Consider the following 19,596-nt stretch of genomic DNA (forward strand, 5'->3'; position numbering starts at 1 on the left):
TTATTAATATGTACTTTTTATAATTTTTACAAATACAAAAATAAAGATATATGTCCTCAAAGTTTTATATTGACATGCGTGAAAAGTGTAAGTGTGTAGATTAAAATGAAACGGGGGGAGTAATTTACAAAATTATATATCTTATATTATAATTTAGATAATTATATCTTCTTTTTTTTTTTTCTTTATCTATATGTTATAGGCTTTATTTTAATTATTAGGTGTTAAATGAAATCTATCCTTTTTTGTTTTTAAGAGTAGGGTTGGCCTTGCTGTACTATATTTAAGCATACAAATGTGAGCTATCATGCTTTCATGTTCTTCTATTTCTACTTATCGTTTTCGGTTTAGTCTTTTTCCTTGGCCTACCCGAAGTATATTGCCCAAATTTCAGCTCCTTACGCAAAATAGTAGTTGAAATGATAGATGTTTATTAATGCATGTTATATATACTTTTTGGACATGATTATTTTCATGGACATAGAGAATACCATACCATTGATCTATTCTTTGTAATATATATATAACTAAGATAAGCAATGGAATGCATCAATATTTCATATTCTTTGTAAGGTAAAACCAGATGACTTCAATATAATATGCTTACTAATATATATATCATCAACATATATCAAAGAAGTTATTAAATTTTATGAACTAAAAAAAATTCAAAATATTAAAGATATTGATGCCATTATTATTTGATACGAGAAGCAACAACTTATTAGGACAGCAGGCCAATAAAATTATTGAATTCCAAGTGAAAAGCCTGAGGATTTTTTTTTATCGGAAAAAGAAAACTAGGAACGGCTATGAACAAAGGACCTATAAAAGCATCCTTACGGATTATTGGGAGAAAGAATGGGGCTAGAGAAAGAAAGCCAATATATAGCAAAACGATGAAGACTCGTATCCTTGGTGCGTCATGAATTCTACTCCTTGGTTAGCCTCTCTAAAACAATAATTGATGGACATCTTTAAATTTTAACCTGCATCCCAAGTAAACAAGTCAATTTCCCAACGGATTTTCCAAATATTTTTGAGGAATTGGTACTACCGAATAAATGCCTGCAGGGTTTAATGTTTTTTAGACTCGTTGTATGTTTTCTCTACTTGAAAAAATAAGTTCGAGATCCAATAAGTTCAGATCAAGTCCAATACAACACTCAAAATAAATTCCAATAAGGATCATTCATATCCAATAAGTTCAGTTTTTTCAGATGAGGAGGACTCTTATATTATCTTAAAAAAATGTCTTACTATTTAATATTTTCAATGCTATAAAAATTATACAAATCTTCGCTTAAATTCATTATAATTATAAAAATAGGTATATATATATGCAGTATTCTAATCATAAGTTTATTTGGTAGCAGTAATTTTTTCTTTTTATGATTCAAGCTAATTAAGTAATTCATCCGGCCTATTTTGATTGACGAGCAAAATTAAACGCAGGACTGATAGAATAATTATTGAAGAGTTGTTACCGGTAGTCTGGTACTATACAGATACTATACATGCATGTATGTCTGTTCCATGCACATGTTAGACAGAATCTTTCATGTTTGCTTGACACAATCAGTGAATTCAGCTTAGCACCAAAAAAAGAGCGATCAGTACTGATTGGGGTAAAATAACAGATGCTGGTAACGTACGGAATCACAGTTCCCTGACCTTATTAGGTGACCAAATATTCTACATTACATTAATTCTGATTTAGAGGATACTAATCAATTCAATACCCACATATCACATATATGTCACATATACGAATCCCCCTCTCCTTTTTTTTACTTTATACTACTTTTGTGGTTCATATGGATCAAAAACAAACATATGACATATATGTATTATATTCATCAGCCCGTCTCTAGAGACTGACTGGTCACACATTTAAATCACAAAGCGATGTATGTATATATGTAATTAGTAATCTTATATATGCCTTATGAATAATTACATTTGTTAGTGACTCCAAATATGTAACATCAATCTTGCAATGTGATCAATTTAGTAATGCTTATTAATAACTCTATATTGCACTTGTCAATATTCTCATTAATAATAATTGTCAATAACCCACGTTATATCATCAACTATTGTGTAGTTTGTTCATTGCATCGTATTTATATATACTTCCTAAGAAATAAAAATTTATGGGTAATGCAAATTTTTGGGAAGTTATACTTCCCAACTTCAACCAAACGAGCCTAAGTTTGTTGTCTTATGTGCTGCTAAGCTTTGTAACAGACCTATAAGACCCAAGATTATTAATCCTTAAGCTAATTATCTTTCTTAATAAAATAAAAATTAAGAGAAAGCTCAATTGCTGTACTGAAAAAGGAAGCAAATTAACAGCTTGGGTATGTCGGCCGTTGCCCAAGGTAGGACCCAAAAGTGAATCACTAATCAGTATACTACTAAATTTAATAATCAAGATGAAGCCCCAAATACCTACGTTAATTATCCTAATATTAGTAAAAATTGGAAATTATGGTTAAAGATAGGTTTGAAAATTGTATTACCGAGTGGCCATCATACCTCCTTATAAACTGAAAAAAAAGGGGCAAAAAAGTTTCTTTAGGATATTACTACATGCACTTGTTAAATTTTGTTATGATAAAAAATAATAAACAATATATCATAAATAAAAGCTGCCAAAACTATATTTATAATGAAGCACAATCAAAAGTAATTTATACAAATATATTAAAATGCGTGCATAAGCAAGAAAATGTGACACGTGGCCCACGTAATCCATGTACAATAAAAAAAAGTTAGAAATTACATAGTATAAGATTTGATGTCGAGATTTCAAGTACATATACTAAAGCCTTAACCACTCGACTAAATTGTATTTATTGTTATTATCATAAAGTATTACATTAATAAATGAATTTTTTTCTAACCCATGACATAACCCGGACCTAATAACTAGTTCTATAATTTAAATATAGACTATAATCTCTAATTTAACAATGATTTTCCTTTAAGTCGACTCCTATATCTTGTATCCTTAGTTTGGTATAACTTTGATCACAACTCATCATCAATATTATGACCGAATATCTTTCACATTGTTTGTCTTCACAATATAGGAGTACAAATGATGAGATCTCCCCATGTTTAACCCTATACATGCGAAATTGCGCGCATTACTCTTACAAGAGATAAGCGACACCGATTTCTATATAAAAAAAGACGCAATAATTTACTGTAAGAACTAAGAATAGAGGAAATCCACTTATGTCCCAAAAACAAAAGAATAGGTTAAATATTTGCGATTGAAATTAAGCTATATGAAGACCAAAAAATCTACAACAACAAATGTTTGCAAAATTAGGATCAAATCACGGAAATTGACCACCTCGATATCAAAGATGTTTTCATGGAATTTGAATTGAGAGAGTGAAGGGCCTAGCTAGTTACTCCACTCATTAATAATTTAGAAAAAACTAATGTCTTATCTTTCATAGATTATTAGTCTGACAATTGCGAATCGGATGCTAGAAAATAGAGAGCCGAAAGGATAAGGGGATTTCTACTCCCAAATAATGTACTTAGTAAGAGATTAAGGTTATATTTGGGAATATAAGTTGAAATAGAATTAAAACTGATAATGTAGTTGAAAGGAGGTGAACGGCTAAGATAGATGAAAATTTCAGCACCTTAAATTGAGATGCTATATTTGGTAGCAACTCAATTTCAGTCAATTTTTGAACTGGAATTCTATTTAAACTCTTACCCCAAACACGATTATTTATCTTAGGTGACTTAAAGTTTTGACACCTAATTATTTAAGGTGAAACAGAGCCTAAGATTCAAACTCAAATCCTTAAATATCTAAAATAAGTGTATTGTCAAGGAATCTATATTAACTAGTATTTTGGCCCGGACAATGCCTCGGGTTAGTTACAATTATAACACATATATTTTTATTTTAAAATTTCATCGTATTTGATTCTATTAGCTTTTCGTGATATCCTATCTAGTACGAGATTGGAAAGTGGTCGTTATGGCATAATAAGTTGTTCAAAAAAAAAACTTCTAGATAAAATAATAATTTCAATGAAATTAGTGAATTATATTACTTAATAAAAGGGTTAAAGATAAAGAAAAGTTTATCTACATGTTTTTATAATTATATATATAAGAATTCATGGTTGAATTCTCAAAAATCATTTCATAGGTCATGTATTTGAATCCTAGTAACTACATATTGTTAATCTTTTAATCGAGATTAGAAACGTCTGTCTTAGAAGCTTGAGAATAGTGCCACACGGCGCCGTTCATTTGATAGGAACGTCTTTCAATATCTTTACTAGTTTTTAGGTCCGGGTTGTACCCCGGGTCATTATAATATTCTTTTATTAGCATTTTACTTTATAAATAGATTACCAATTATTACTTGGTTTGGTGGTTAAGACTCTAGTGTATAAGTTTGAGGTTAAGGGATCAAATCCTATGAGATGCATTTTCTATTTTTTTTTATGCTTGTTTACATAAAATTCTAAGGAATAGCGCCACGTGGTATAGTTCGTTGCTTAGGAATTGAACACCTTTTAATATATTAGTACTAGCTTTTTATGCACGCGATGCGTGCGATGACATTTTTAGGCGTAATTATTTCTAAGTACTCCCTCTGTTTCAAATTATAAAGCATTTTAGCTAAAAGAATTTGTTTCATAATATAAGGCATTCTACAATACCAATGTAAGATTAAATGCAACTTTATATTATCGGGATAAGCTTATAGGTTATTTTGTATTATCAATACAATATTTAATGCCAATTCTTATTACCCATACAAATCTAACTAAAATTAACTAAATTCTTAATCTATGTGCAAAAACCTTAAACGACTTATATTTTGAAACGGAGGGAGTAGTAAACAAAAAAGCAAATGCAATTTAGTATTTAAGTTCACATCCATTTTGTGAATAAGCTTATTTGAAATACAATCAAATAGTATTTAAAAACACTTTAATAAATAAGTATAAGTATTGAAATTGCATTTGTAACTACTTTTTTGTTGACATTAACTAATTTTCTTGAAAATCCACGCACACTCATCAGCCCAGTCAACTTCAAATATGTAATCAACGGTGTGGAACTGATTAATATCCATGGTGTTACTTGGTGGATGTAAAAACCATGAGTATTCTTTGAATCCGAAAACTTTCATAACTTTGTTGAAAACTGCTGCTCTTCCATTAGGCTGCAATTAATAGACATATTATTTTGTAGTTGTAAAACGATACGTAAAAAAAGTTTGGAGTACTTGACAAACCTGTTGAAGTAGTGATTTGATTTCAGTCGGAGTACACCGCAACATGTGTTGAGTTAGGTCGTTCATCAATGTTACTCCCATTTTACCACTCTTGTCAGAAATAATGAGTCGAAGCATTAATCTGTCAACGGAAAAACACAATTAATAGAGATTTGTGAATATTTGTAATATATGTAGATTAATGTTATAAAGTTTATACCTTGGAATAGTTGCAGCATTTGTTAGATTGCACCGTACACATTTATAGGCCGTTTGGGTGATGACAATTTTTCTTAGACAACGATTACATGCTTCGTAAATCATCTCATCAGGTTGTGACTCAATACGCCTCACATGAGCGACTAATCGACAATAATGAACCTATCATAGAAAACAACAAATATTCGTTATTTTGTTTTGTATTGATAATTCCACTAATAAACAAATTGAAAAGGTTTATAGTTATTTACACTCGTTATAGTAGGTAATTTAGATATCCGAGTACGAATGGCATTATAAACTGCAATTGATGAATGCATTGCAAATGGACATGAGCGGAAAGCCACAACCCGTTTCTGTGCCAGTTTCTCGGTGTCATACCTGAATTATAGTATGTGAAAATCAATTTGATATACATAATAAAGGTGCGTATACATTTTTTTTGATTAGTTGATTGGTGTGAAACTGAATGTTGCATACCATGCAGATAATAAACTGGTAAATTTGTTCTCTGTATTTAAGTATATCCTGCTGTAATAGCCGGTCGTAAGATATACCCCTGTTGACATAAATGATTCCAAAAATTAATCTTGGTCAACCATATACATATACAAATTTAAAAGCAATATCTTTGTTGTATGAAAAGGGATGTTATTCATACCGTGGTAATTTTTAGATGAAGCCCACATGCGACAACAATTGAATGTTGTTTCCCATAGTCAAATGGTCCATCTCCGAAGACATGAACATAATCATTCCAAACAGTTAATTTGATAATGATCCACCTGGAGAGAATAAAGTTAAAAAAGCAATGCACTATAATAATAAATTGTGATATTAAATAAAGAATGTGCACGTACGTGTTATCCATTATTGCAACATCTCTTTTGAAAGAGTTGTTTCCAACCTGTTGAATCGGTGATACATCAAGGAGTATTCCAACGACATCTGAGAAACATTCACCATGCATTAAATATGTGTTTTCGTAGTGACAACATGTATATGTTTGGAAATAAATAGACTTTACCGAATAATTTGTCACTGCAATCAACATGACGCCATATATGAGATAACGGCACCCTCTTGCAAAAAAAAGTGGGCATTGCAAGGTCATCTTCATCTTCAAGAATGACATAAGATGCATCAGTCAATAACATCTGTCTGGAATCGTCAACAATGTCATTTGTGTAGTCAGCAGGCACTATCTGTACAGATTGGAGCACATAGATGTAGCCTGTTTGAAATCTCCAGAAATCTCTCAATATGAGGGGACAATACAGTACACTGTATGCCATCACCCTATAAAAGCAATAATGATAATAATTATTATGGGTGTAATAATGGAAAGAAAATTTCCCAATATAATAAGAGTTATTTATAATATTTACCTCACTATCCACAAAAAGCATTTTCCAAATTTGTTTGCAAGCTCCACGATGTGTGAAGGTGAAGATTCAAAATTATGAACCAATCGTGCTCGCACATCATAATTTTCGTACTCCGCAAGGAAATAAATGAGCAAATGGTGTACAATGATATTCCATCCTAACAATTACCACAATTACATACAAATATATATAAAACATCACTTTCAATTGATACTGTTAAATCTAAAACATCGCGTGCATTAAAACCATGTGTAAACTGCATACTATCAGAAAGTATAATTCATAACATTTATTATATTTCGTTCAAATATGGTAATAAGTAATATATAAATGTAAGATACACTATGTAGGGAGTAACAAAACTTCCTTGTACACGATATTTTTTGTGAACACTCCTTCCTTTCCTCTAATCTTTCCATTGTCGACAGTAATCTTTGTCGTGTTCTTGGAAATTCCACGCGAAAGTGCAACATACAACTGCCCATGGCTAAATACATGATCAGGAAGATATATCCCAACATGTGGGATGGTTTGCCCTTGGACTTGTTTATAGTTAAACCAAAACTCAACTTTACAGGGAATTGCTTTCTGACCATCTCAAAAGGTAACCTAATATCTTCAGCAGTTTTCAACGGAATTCTTGGCAAAAAGACCCTGTTTCCCCTTGCATGTCCAGTTAAAATCTCAGCATCGATGAAATGATCCTTTAGCGAATGGCAAAGTAGTCGTGTTCCATTACAAAGACCATTTTTAGGATCGATATTCCTGAGAAGCATTAGAGGAACGCCAGGTTTCAGTTTGAGCACATGTGGAGGCAGTCCTGACGCGACAATTGAATTTAGGAACTCTTGTTGATACAGGTTTCTTGTATCATCAGGCACTGAATCAAATGAGTAGTATGTTCGTCCTTCTCCGAGAAATCGTTCGATAACCTTGTCATTGATTCTATCAGCATTTTCGTTCAATGGAGTGATGATTGCTCTTTCAACCATAAAATTTCCATCACCGATGTGTTCATTTAGATTGGGGAAAATTTGATCAATCAACCCATCAATCGAGGTATCAGCAACAGTAGGGATAACCATGTTACTCGGCAATTTTATCATATCATCTGAAATGGTAGGTTCATCGCCATTTCCAATAGAGAGTAAGAAATTAGCGAATCCATTGTCATGTCTAGATCTCATGTTTTCTCTCAATTGCAGAACCGAAATATGGTTCCATAGTGGAGACCTTATCAAGGATGCATCAATCATTTGAGCTCTTGTTCCATTTCTCACAACAGGTAGAACTTGCCTGAAATCCCCAAAACACAATTATTTTTCCCCCAAATGGCAAGTCATTTCCCATTAAATCCTTAAGTGAACGATCAACTGCTTCAAACTGATACCTATGTGTCATTGGTGCCTCATCCCATATAATAACTGAAGAATGTTTTAAAAGAATGCCGGTTTTTGAACCCTTTGTAAAGGTGCATGACGATGAGCTATCTGGTTTTAATGGTAGTTGAAAAGTTGAGTGTGAAGTTCTCCCTTGGTGCAACAATGTGGCAGCAATTCCAGAAGTTGCTGTTGGGATAGCTATCTCACCTCTACCTTTTATAGTAGCTAATATAGCTCGATACAGATATGTTTTTCCAGTACCACCGGGACCATCAACAAAGAAAGCACCACCATTTTTTAAAGTGATAGCATTCATCACTGTGTCATATGCATGTCGTTGATCAGCATTCAACTTACCTATGCACTCGGTATCCTCAGTAGGAACTAGCACTGAGAAATACTCCTCCATCACTTCAGATAACTCGTCAATATTTTCAACAGATTCTGGTAAATTTGGCAATTCATTGTAGTCTGATATTGTTTTCCTGAGCGGTCGTAATAAGCGATCCAAGTCTTTAAGAAGCTTGTAAGTTAGAATTTCATTGTTGTTTGTCGTTGTCGAAGACGGATAATCCTCAACCAAGTGTGGGAAGAATCATCCCAAGTGCACGTAACCCAGATGGTTGACAATATATTAAGATAGTTGCAAATAATCGTCTCAGTGCCGACGGCATTCTTACCTGACATGCTTCTCTAAGACATTGACGTATGCTTTCATCATTCTCAATAAGACCTAAGGACTCAGCTGCAGCTCTAAAGGTAGGGTGGGGTATCCCATTGACAGTCCTTAAATGATCATATGATTGGGGCCCTTTGACATGGTTTAGTAACATTCTTAGGTAAAACCTTTCAACATCCAGAGGCGAAGCTACATACAATCGACCAATTACTCTCTGCATGGTTTTCCTTCGGCGCCACTCTCGCGTGGAATTAATCCATCTATATTTTTCTGGAAATTCTCTATATAAGTAATTTCTGGCTTCAGGATCTACTGAATTCATCTTGAAAAACTCAGTCAACATTGTTTTGGAGTTCCTTGGGTCAGCCAAAATGCTTTCGATAGGCTGGTTTCCTTCGAATCTAACTTGGTGCATGTTTGGCAAGTGAACTTGCAGACGGGTTCATCCGAGTCATTGGAAATTTGTAAAATTTCCACATAGCTTCAGGTGCACAAATCCATCTTGCATCAACGAACTGTGCAATCTCATCCCCTTTATGAACTTCCATGGAAACTCTATCAGAACCCTTATGGATGTATTTGTATAAATATTTGACACACTTAATGCTGCTGCATATCTCTACATTAATGTGACAATCATACTTATTCAACAACCATGGGTTATATGGAATACCCACCGATTATCTACAGTTACTCGTGAATTCTCACGTAACGGTACAGGTGGAGCATCTTGACGCCGACGGTAGATGGGATATGAGTCATTTCCTTGCTTTGTACAATTAGAGAATGACTTAGGAAATCCCTTCTTACAACTCCCTTGTTTCATGCATGGTGAACGTGGATTCTGGACACCACATGGGTTGTGAATCATGTGTTTAAGAATCCTTTTATGGAGCTCTGGTTCTTGTTGTTGGTCAGGAATTTCTGCTCTCACTATTTTATCGTAATCATCAGGAGTGGCAAGCTTGTCACTTTGGTCAAGAATTAGTAACATATGAACATGTGGAAGCCCTCGTTTTTGGAATTCAATCACATATACATAAGCAACTACCTTCCCGAGAACATTCCTTTCTAACACATCCTTTTTTAACTCCTCGAGTCTGGCATGAAATACCCTTGTTAGCAAGTCTGGACGATCATGAGGTTGTTGGCCAGGTAGTAATTCTGCTACTATTTCTGACCACGACGGATTGCACGTCATAGTAAGGAATATGTCTGGCTTGCCAAATTTGTGCACCAAAGCCATTGCATCTTGGTATCGTTGATGCATATCTCGCGGACTCCCAACAAATGATGATGGAAGTATAGTTCTTCGTCCAACATTTTCTACATGTAGGTAAGAAAGTGCATAAAATAAGGTTCAAATAATGTAGGTGTCTATATTAAAGTAGATAATTACCGATATGATGTGAAATCATACCTGTATTGTGTTCTCCGGCATTGTATGAATCCTCTAGTCCCTTGTACAAATCTGCACGAATTGTGTCTTGGTTGAGTGCAACCCATCTCAAATTGGATGCTTGCATCTTTACACAGTTGTCCACAGCAAATTGTTGAGTTAACCGGCCAGCTCTTAAGACTATAGAATCATAACATTCTCTCATCTATTTCAAGTATAAATTGGTGAAGCAGTTAGAATAAATATAGATTAACATTGAGGATGGAGAATGGTTGTGATATTGTATGTACCTGAAACATATACGAATAAAATTCTCGGCATGTTATCTTCTTGCCAGTTAAAGATCTGGTGTTTAAATCCCAACCGTAAGAGCCGTAAGGAAATAATAGAGGATATTGTAGTGGATCGTAATAGCCTGCGTCTCTTTAATAGACATGAGTCGTCCAGTGACGGACTCTACCATGACATCCCTTTCTTTCAGGTTGGCAATATCATCACCTCCGACAACAACTGCTGCAACTTGAGAGGCTGAAGGCATTGAATAATTATGTTGGTTAGGAGGTTGCTCTTTTATGACAAACTTGCATTGTTGTATGTCATCTCGTTGAGCAAGATGTCGGAGAGTATGGACAAAAGGATTATGCTCGTTCAAAATATTTTTAATCCTATCAATGATATCCACTCTTAACGTTGCATTTTCTGCCATTCGATGCTCATTTTCATGCTCGGTATCATATATGTACATTTGAAGGAATCGAGGACGATCATTTGAGTTCAAAGGTAATAATCACCAATACGATGATAAATTGAACCGTGAGCACGATATGTGTACACACCTTGACGTGCGTCGGCTAATTCATCATCTATAACTACTCCCATTGAAGTAAATGCGAAAACATGATTATACTTTCGAATGTTCAGTCTGAAATGTTCCCCATCCTCTCCTTGATCAGAATAGAGGCCTAGTAGAGCAGATGACAAAGGGAATTCAGGTAATCTGACCTTCCCGCTCAAGCAACATAATTCTGATGATTCACAACTAAAAAGTCGTGCTTGACAGTGTGGACATGTTGTCATTGGAGGTAGACTGAATATGGGAACCCCATTACTCTCTTGGTAATCCCTTGCACAATTGTGATATCCACGTCGCCCGACCTTCCAAATCCTTATTCCAGAAGTTGCCGCTCCTGGCGTGTTATTGACATTGGAAGTGCTACTTTCACCAACACAGAAGTGTCGAGTCGGCATGTTACTTTCAGTTGCAATCCCAGAATTATTGTTGGCATTAATGTCAAACAATAATTGCACTGCGTAAGAGATCGTATAAATTAATTGAGTAACGAAAGTTTAGGCAAATGTTTATGTCTAGTTTAGATACATACGATTATGTCTTCCATGATCATGTGTGACATGACTTTGGTGATTAGTGATGTCTACCATAGGCATCCTTATATTTGAAGAGGTAGGTACATCACGTTGATTCACAGTCTGACATTGTCTTTCAGTGGTGGGTGAGTCAAATTGAATGTGCAAAGGTGTTACCGTATCATCTTCTCGTCTAGCTCGCCTTCTTGCATTTTCAGAATCTCTTTGTTCAGGGGTCATTGAATTTCTTCGTATCCTTTTATTTTCCATCCATCTAATCCTACGTTCTTGAGTAATTTGCAACTCGAAGTCGTCCATTCTAAAATCTATATCGTATAAGACGTAATATTTTTAGTATAGTCTAAACATAAGAGTAGACATGAAGTACTACTTTTTAAAAAAGAGATTAACTTGAACTAATTTGCCATCTTTCATGGCTAGAAGAAGATCACATCCTAGAAACAAACAGAAAGTAAGCTATTATTACACGTTAACCCATAAATCGAGATTGAATTCTCTTCAACTATTATCAATTTATCATCCATATTAGAAATTATAAAAAAAAACTACCCTATAAAAAAATTTAAAATATCTCTATTGTCATTTTCCTTTCACTTTGTCCTTCATCCTAACTTAAAATCTACATAAAGAGACAACCCAAAATTAAAGCCTAAATTCTAATCAACCTCCATCCTCAATAAATTCAAGCCTTTAAATCTTAATTGACAAAGTCCATAACCGACATTATCTTTAGGGTCTGTTCTCCCCAGCTTATTTTCAGTTCAGTTTAGTTCAGCTCCAATCAGTTCAGTTCACTTCAGCTCCATTATTTTATAACCATTTTGTTAAATATTATTAAGTTTGTATCTTAGTTCTTTTTTAGGCATAACTATTATTATGAAGTAGTAAACAAACATTTTTAGGCATAACTATTATTATTATTAGTATTATTATTAGTAGTAGTAGTAGTATTATTATTAGTATTATTATTATTATTTATTATTAGTATTATTATTATTTATTATTATTATTATTATTATTATTATTATTATTATTATTATTATTGTTATTATTATTATTATTATTATTATATAAAATAAATTGGAAAAAATAGAACGAAAATTACCAAAAACATTATTGTGGTCGAGCGTTGCTTTTTTCCTTCAAGGTCATCGACCAGATTAAGTACTTGTTAAGCCTTAAAATAAATTGGAGCCATTAATGTAGTAATTAAACATTAAAAATTTGGGAGAATGGGAGCTATTAATTGGATGACTTCTTGTAGATGACTTCTGTTATAGGGATAAGAAGAGGAATTAATGGGTTTAATACTTTCATTAAAGAATAGAACTACACGCTTATTGTTGTTATGGACAGCTTTTTAATTTTTCCAAAAAGCAAAATTTATTACTGTAGGTTAAGCGGATTCGAACCGCTTACCTGATGTTCATTATGTACGCGGTCTTACCACTACTCTAAACGCTTCCTTTTGTCAATAAAATCAATACAACAATATATATTTGGGGCCCCTGCTTTTTAGGGGCCCTAGGCAGTCGCCGTTATTGCATGGGCCAAGAACCGCCCCTGAGTTTGTATGTAAGTTCATTTTTAGGCATAACTATTATTATGAAGTAGTAAACAAACATTTTAGGCATAACTATTATTATTATTATTATTATTATTATTATATTATTATTATTCGTCTTCAATTATTATTATTATTATTAAATTAAGTACATTAGAATTTTTGAATTAAGTACTACTAACTATTATATACTACTAATTTTATCTTGTATGTGCAAAACAACTAACATATATTTAGTACTACTAACTATTATATACTACTAATTTCATCTTGTACGTGCAAAACAGCTAACATATATTAAGTACTACTAACTATTATAAAAAAAAAATCTAGATTGATCAAGGGATCATTCAGAAAGAGTTGAATGAAAGCACATAAGTATCCTTCTCTACATAAGTGATGTATATGCCAAAAAAATCTACATAAGTTATGAATATCATTCAAGGTCACAGGATCACTTGGAAGCTTGACTAACTAAATATAAAAAGTCACCTATTATGTTAGACTATCTCAGTATTAAAACATCTCTATTTTGATATTAGGTAAGTACATTTGGCTTCCACTGACAGCAAGTTGCTAAGGGTTGTCCTCCACTGTCTTATTCCTTTGGTAAGCATGAATTTATTAGCTTACCCAAAACTTACCCACTATTAGCTTTCCTTCTAGGTAGGCGTAAAAAGTAATTTACCCACTATTAGCTTTCCTTCTAGGTAGGCCTAAACATCTCTATTAATTTATTAGCTTACCACAAAACTTACCACACCATACATACATCCATCTCTATCACAATTCACCGACTCCCAACTCAACAAATACAACAACAAAAAAGAACTCTTCTTTCTTCTCCTTTCCTACCCTCACCTTACCCACCCTCATCACTCTCACTTCTAGTAACTTTCCACCATTTTCATTCACCTCTCATTTTCTCTCTCCTCTTTCTTTTTAATTCATGTGGAAGTCGTACCCAATCTCACAAGCTCAGCAATGGGCTCTACGTTACGGGCCGGCCCGATTCCCAACCCAAAGAATGCCCACCAACAATGGTTGCTCGTGCCGTACCCTACACTGGTGGCGACATCAAGAAATCCGGCGAACTTGGCAAGATGTTCGACGTCACCACCACCACTACCCAGCTCATCAAATCAACTATTTCAAGTATTAAGCATGCAACAGTAGATTTAAACTGAAGGAAAGGTAATTCGCCAGAAAATGTAATGTTTGTTTTAATCCGAAAATTATAAATCAATGTTTCCAAAATATAATCCGAATAGTATAAAATTTTCCCCCTTGCCTAACATATAAATTATGATTTCACAAACTTAAATTTGTAATTTTCTGTCAGAGTTTGAAATTGGATTTTTTTCGAAATTAAAATGAAAATGAATTAAAGTTAAATTGTATAAAAGACTTTTTTTTTTCTGAAAATGGTGCTTAATTTCACTATTTTTTTTAAAAATCTAGAATTTTATAATTTTGTACTTAATTTCACTATTTTTTTCTGAAAATGAAATTAAAATGAAAATGAAAATGAATTAGAGTTAAATGGTATAAAATCTAGAATTTTATACTTTTATCACGTACTCAAAAATTACACTTTTATAATGAAAATTATACTTTTATCATGAATATTTTATTTTCTGAAATCTAGAAATTAAATCAAACTCATAAATATATTTTAAATCTAGAAAATTATACTTTTAACATGAAATGACAAAAATCGGTGTATTTTTTTTTGAAATAACAAAAATCGTTATTTTTTTTTTGAAATAATAAAAATCGTTAATTTCAGTGATTTAACATGTTTTTTGGTTTTTGAAATAACAAAAATCTATACTTTTATCTTGGTGCTTAAGTTCACTGTTAATGTAATTTTTTATCCGAAATTTGATTTTTGCAAAAGTCGTTGGCGAATTTTTTTTTATTATCACCCTTTTATCTTGGTGCTTAATTTCACTGTTAATGTAATTTCACTGTTAGTAATAATTACGCCTAAAATTGCTATTGTTTTTTCAACTAACTTGAAATAAATTGCAAGATTGAAAGAATTGTGTACCTTTTTGGAAGATTGAAAATGGTCGATGGTCAAATGTGTGATATTCCCGGTGAAATTTTATGTTTTTTTTGCAGATTGTTGTGTATATCGTGTATAGGTATTGAATTTTGCGAGTTTTTTAGAACAATTGTAAGGGTTGATTGTGAATTTTTTTTATGTATTGAGACTACTGTAAGTGATTTGTGAGTTTTTTAGAATAGTGATTTGTATGTTAATTTTTATTTTTTTTGTAAAGTTCAGTGATTTGTGAATTTCTTCTAACGTGATTTTCTCATTTATTTCCTGATATAAGTGATTTGTGAGTGATTTAAGTGATTTGCTTAATTTTTGTAAAGTTTTATTTGCTACTCCTCTAATACCCGTGGCTTTGTTTGAGGTAATATTGAATTGTAATATTGAAAGGGAAGGGGGGGCAAATTCGTCAGTTCAAAAAAGGACACCACACCTCCCCCCTTCCCTTATGTAATAGAGATAGATTTAGATATATATTAATAGGTGTTCCGACGAAAGTCTATGAGCCACTTGGCACCTCCTCTAAGGTGCTAATGCAAATGCTATATTTCAACGTCAAACCTCTCAACTAAAAAAGTAACGTTGTGTAGTTATAAGGTATCAAACTCATGACCTATGAAATGGAAAGTGGGAGCTTAAACCATGAATCCAAAATTACATCAATGTTTACTATTTCAAAATAAAATAGAATAATGTCTTATAGTTAATATCTTATTAAAAGACTTATTATACAAGTAGTTGAATCCCTAACATTTTAACAACAATAACAAGAGACTAATGTAGACATAAACTTTTAGTTCGGCCAATTTTTCTTAGAAAGTTAAGCTACTATTTTCATCTCCAAACTTTTAAGAGTTTATTTTTCAAAATACTGTGCAATTATTTATCATGTCATAACATCTATTTTTCCTCGACAAAAAATAATAACTGGGGAATAGCCTGGAGTACTCACTAGTTAAGTATTAATATGTGTAAAATACTGAAGATAACATAACTATTAAAATACTCGAAACGTATATTCTTTCTGAGCTATCATCAAACAGCAGATTTTAACATTTAGGAACCGCCCTTTCCAAAGCTGAATCTTAGTGTGGGCCCTCTAACCCCATATGCTTCCTAATCAGCACACTACTGATCTGATATGCCACGTCTGATCCTATTCATACTTTTCTCCCTTTCTCCTTAACTCATTTATGACCTTTTCTTCCCACCATCATCTTCATCCTTGAACAAAATTGAACGGCTACAAACTTCCTTCATTTAATGGAAATACTCATTTCGGATAATGCACAACATTAATCAACGACTCGTATGCTGATAGGCTGATAGCTGATATATTGCACGATAGCAATTAGCAATGACAATGTCTATATATGTATTTCACAACTAGTTATTAGGCCCGTGCTATGCCCCGGGTAAGAAAAATATTTGTTTATTAATATAATATTTTATGATAAAAACACTAAATACAACTTAACATAGTGGTTAAAATTTTAGTATATGTATTTGAGGTCTCGAGATCAAACCCGTGAACTGAAACTCCATAGGGAGAGCACCACGTGGCACAGTTTCTTGTTTTCGCACGCCTTTTAATATATTTGTATAGATGTGTATATATGTATTTCATTAGAAAAAATTCATGTCATTAGATAAGATAGCAAATATATTCGAAACGGGTAGTTTTCTTTGTAAGTTTCTGTTACTACTTGATATTATATGTATTATAATAATATAAGGTGATTGAAGTTTGTGATTAAAAATGAGTACATGAGGAATGAATAAGTATTAACATGAACATTAAAAAAAACAAGTATTACCATCAATATTGAAATTAATGAAATTTCTTCAAAAAAAAATTACTATAAAGTAGTTATTGGACCTGAACGATACATCAAGTCATTTTTTGAGATGGGAAATTGAAGTATTGTTTGAGGGTTGACAATTGACATTTTGTCACACGTAGCTAGTATTCTTATTTTCGCTCAATGGTTAGATCAATGCCCTCGTTTTTTAATTTTCCTATCATGGAAACAAAGAGGAACTAATAGTTGAATCATATCATATTTGCATATAAATTATTGTAACTTCACTCTTGAAGTTTCATAAAAACATCATAATATCATGTTTTTATTTTATAAGAGAAACAATAAGATCTCTACCTTCTTCATATTCTAAATATTGTAGATATAAATTTTAATCTTACTGTTAAATTTATCTTTTTTTCTTATATTATTTTGTAATCTGAAAAGGTTCTGATGAATTTATTGATAAGTTTTCTTAGAAGTAAATGAGTATCATTGCTTCTTTTTTTTTTTTTTGAGGGAAAATGTGTATATTTTGTGGGTTCAAATCCTATTATAATGTTTCATTTAATTTTTCTCTAACATTTAATTAAGATGTATGAGGAGACTCGAGACTTTTTTTCTATCTTTTGCTACTTTTCTAGGAGAATGACATGTTAGAGACAAAGTAGAGCCATATCAGCTATGACTGTCTTGTTAGAGATGAAGGGGTGTCACATCACCATGTGAGATGGGGTGACACGTGATGGCGTACAATAGTTTTCCACTCGTTTCAATACTAATATTTATTGATTCATTTCCTATAACCACCATTTTATCGTCAACCAAACAAGTCTTAATAGTTATTTAAATTGAGGTTTAAAAACCGGTAGAGTCATGCTACATCGGTTTTTATAGATCCCATAATAATAAATAACAATATTCAGACTGATTTGAGTCGTAGCTGGATGAACTCAACCAAACAAGTCGTAACAGTTATTTAAATTAAGGTTAAAATCGATTGGCTCATGCTACACCGATTTTTATAGATTCCATATTAACTGACACTAACTAGACCAATTTGAGTCGAAGCTAGATGATCAACTCGGAATATCACAAATTCACAACCCACTAGCCACCTCCATCAAGTTACCTTATATTAGTGTTACTATTATTGACTCTACAGTCTATATGATCATAATGTAGATCTCGATGCATAGTGAACTCATAATTTTGGAGGTAACCAAATGATGCATCTAAGAATATGTATGTCAGCCACTGATAAGGTACGTACGCTGCCAATTTCATGTCATCCAATTTGTACCAAGACAGGAACAACTTCTCCCTAAAAAAAAGGCATGAACAGCTAATTTTTTTCTCTTTCTAATTTGACAGGCATGCCTAATTTTTCTCTTTAAAGTTTAGGGCGGTGAAGAGTGGGCCCTCGTAAAAGGTATTACACCCGTTGTAGCATATGATTGAGGCCACTAGCTGCTAGTGTATCAAGAAGAGAATTAACATAATCACAAACCTTAATTACACGAAGAAATCAAAACCACATGCAAGCAGCACTATAGATATTCCATTATACTATGTCTCACTTACAATATTAGTATAAGTTAACAGCAGATTAAGTTATGTTTCACTTAGAATATTAATACAAGTTAATTACATATTAAGTTATGTAGATCTCGCTATTCTTTTGTGATACAAAGAGGATTTTCAAAGGACTCTCCCAACAATGTATCCACAATATCAAATTCAATATATTCCTTCTATTTTATTATTCAAGGTATAAACGGTTTTTTAAAATTAAGACCTCAAATTCTTGTGATTATAACATGGTTGATTAAAGTTATTACAATTATACTATTAACTACTAACTAATTAGCCTCATCTTAAACTTACTTTTACATTAATATATCTTATAAATTTTGTCATCACATCTTCAGAATAATTAGTAGTCAAATTTTACTTAAATTAATGTACAGTTCGGGCGATGTCTCGAGTTTTTACTTTAATAATGCTTTTAGGTTTTGAGCTTATATTTATTTCAAACTAATTTGTTGCATATATTTATGCTCCAAGCTATATTGTGTGTGTGGACGGGGAGGGAGTAAAGAGCATATCTAATAGTTAGTTGAGTTGGTAAGATTTTAACTTATTTACAATTAACTTAAAAATCGCAGATTCGAATCTTTTTATACAAAATTACGGTACATTTTATTCTTTGTTAAGTATATGCCATGACATATTTCTAGTGAATGAAGGGTTCCACATGATGACATATACTTTCATAGAAATACCTTTTATCACTATAGATATTGCATATAGGAGGAAGGGGGAGGGTAATGCATTAGGATAAAGATTATTATGGGAATGCCGCATGCCATGGCCATGTGTATATATACACTTTAACCTAAGACACCATACATCACGTATGGCTGTTTATGTTTGGTTGATC

At 32.5% G+C, this 19,596-nt stretch overlaps 3 protein-coding genes, 1 long non-coding RNA gene and 1 pseudogene across 4 annotated transcripts; 1 reads left to right on the forward strand and 4 right to left on the reverse strand.

Annotated features, from left to right (window-relative positions):
- Positions 1-4,956: 4,956 nt before the first annotated feature.
- LOC125492580 (replication protein A 70 kDa DNA-binding subunit B-like) lies at positions 4,957-6,783 on the reverse strand. The gene is made up of 8 exons (XM_057391400.1): positions 6,516-6,783; positions 6,349-6,436; positions 6,176-6,273; positions 5,969-6,047; positions 5,740-5,869; positions 5,490-5,650; positions 5,291-5,411; positions 4,957-5,218 (listed from the first exon to the last, which is right to left on the reverse strand). Exons 1-8 carry the CDS (start codon positions 6,781-6,783, stop codon positions 5,039-5,041), a joined length of 1,125 nt encoding a protein of 374 aa, XP_057247383.1. The 3' UTR covers positions 4,957-5,038.
- Positions 6,784-7,218: 435 nt separating this feature from the next.
- On the reverse strand, positions 7,219-8,103 carry LOC125492669 (uncharacterized; annotated as a pseudogene).
- Positions 8,104-9,338: 1,235 nt separating this feature from the next.
- On the reverse strand, positions 9,339-10,370 carry LOC125492917 (uncharacterized). The gene is made up of 2 exons (XM_057391401.1): positions 9,646-10,370; positions 9,339-9,556 (listed from the first exon to the last, which is right to left on the reverse strand). The coding sequence occupies exons 1-2, from the start codon at positions 10,205-10,207 to the stop codon at positions 9,339-9,341; spliced, it is 780 nt and encodes a 259-aa protein (XP_057247384.1). The 5' UTR covers positions 10,208-10,370.
- Positions 10,320-11,042, reverse strand: LOC130589813 (uncharacterized). The gene is made up of 2 exons (XM_057391402.1): positions 10,701-11,042; positions 10,320-10,541 (listed from the first exon to the last, which is right to left on the reverse strand). The coding sequence occupies exons 1-2, from the start codon at positions 11,040-11,042 to the stop codon at positions 10,320-10,322; spliced, it is 564 nt and encodes a 187-aa protein (XP_057247385.1).
- Positions 11,043-14,145: 3,103 nt separating this feature from the next.
- On the forward strand, positions 14,146-15,630 carry LOC130589678 (uncharacterized). The gene is made up of 2 exons (XR_008967305.1): positions 14,146-14,480; positions 15,414-15,630. It is a non-coding gene; the product is annotated as an uncharacterized LOC130589678 (long non-coding RNA).
- Positions 15,631-19,596: the final 3,966 nt, after the last annotated feature.

Source organism: Beta vulgaris, chromosome 8 (assembly GCF_026745355.1).
Source record: "Beta vulgaris subsp. vulgaris cultivar EL10 chromosome 8, EL10.2, whole genome shotgun sequence".
Classification (NCBI taxonomy): domain Eukaryota; kingdom Viridiplantae; phylum Streptophyta; class Magnoliopsida; order Caryophyllales; family Amaranthaceae; genus Beta; species Beta vulgaris.

Bases quoted from the DNA above. Each gene is read 5' to 3' on its own strand.
- LOC130589813 (XM_057391402.1), bottom strand. From the start codon at position 11,042: ATGGCAGAAAATGCAACGTTAAGAGTGGATATCATTGATAGGATTAAA. The intron at 10,542-10,700 runs GTTGGGATTTAA...TACTTGAAATAG, and splicing joins ATTTCCTTACGGCTCTTACG to ATGAGAGAATGTTATGATTC.
- LOC125492580 (XM_057391400.1), bottom strand. From the start codon at position 6,783: ATGGCATACAGTGTACTGTATTGTCCCCTCATATTGAGAGATTTCTGG. The intron at 6,274-6,348 runs GTACGTGCACAT...TATTCTCTCCAG, and splicing joins GTTGCAATAATGGATAACAC to GTGGATCATTATCAAATTAA. The intron at 5,219-5,290 runs GTTTGTCAAGTA...TATTAATTGCAG, and splicing joins TCAAATCACTACTTCAACAG to CCTAATGGAAGAGCAGCAGT.
- LOC125492917 (XM_057391401.1), bottom strand. From the start codon at position 10,207: ATGCATCAACGATACCAAGATGCAATGGCTTTGGTGCACAAATTTGGC. The intron at 9,557-9,645 runs GTGAGAATTCAC...ACATTAATGTAG, and splicing joins TGCTCCACCTGTACCGTTAC to AGATATGCAGCAGCATTAAG.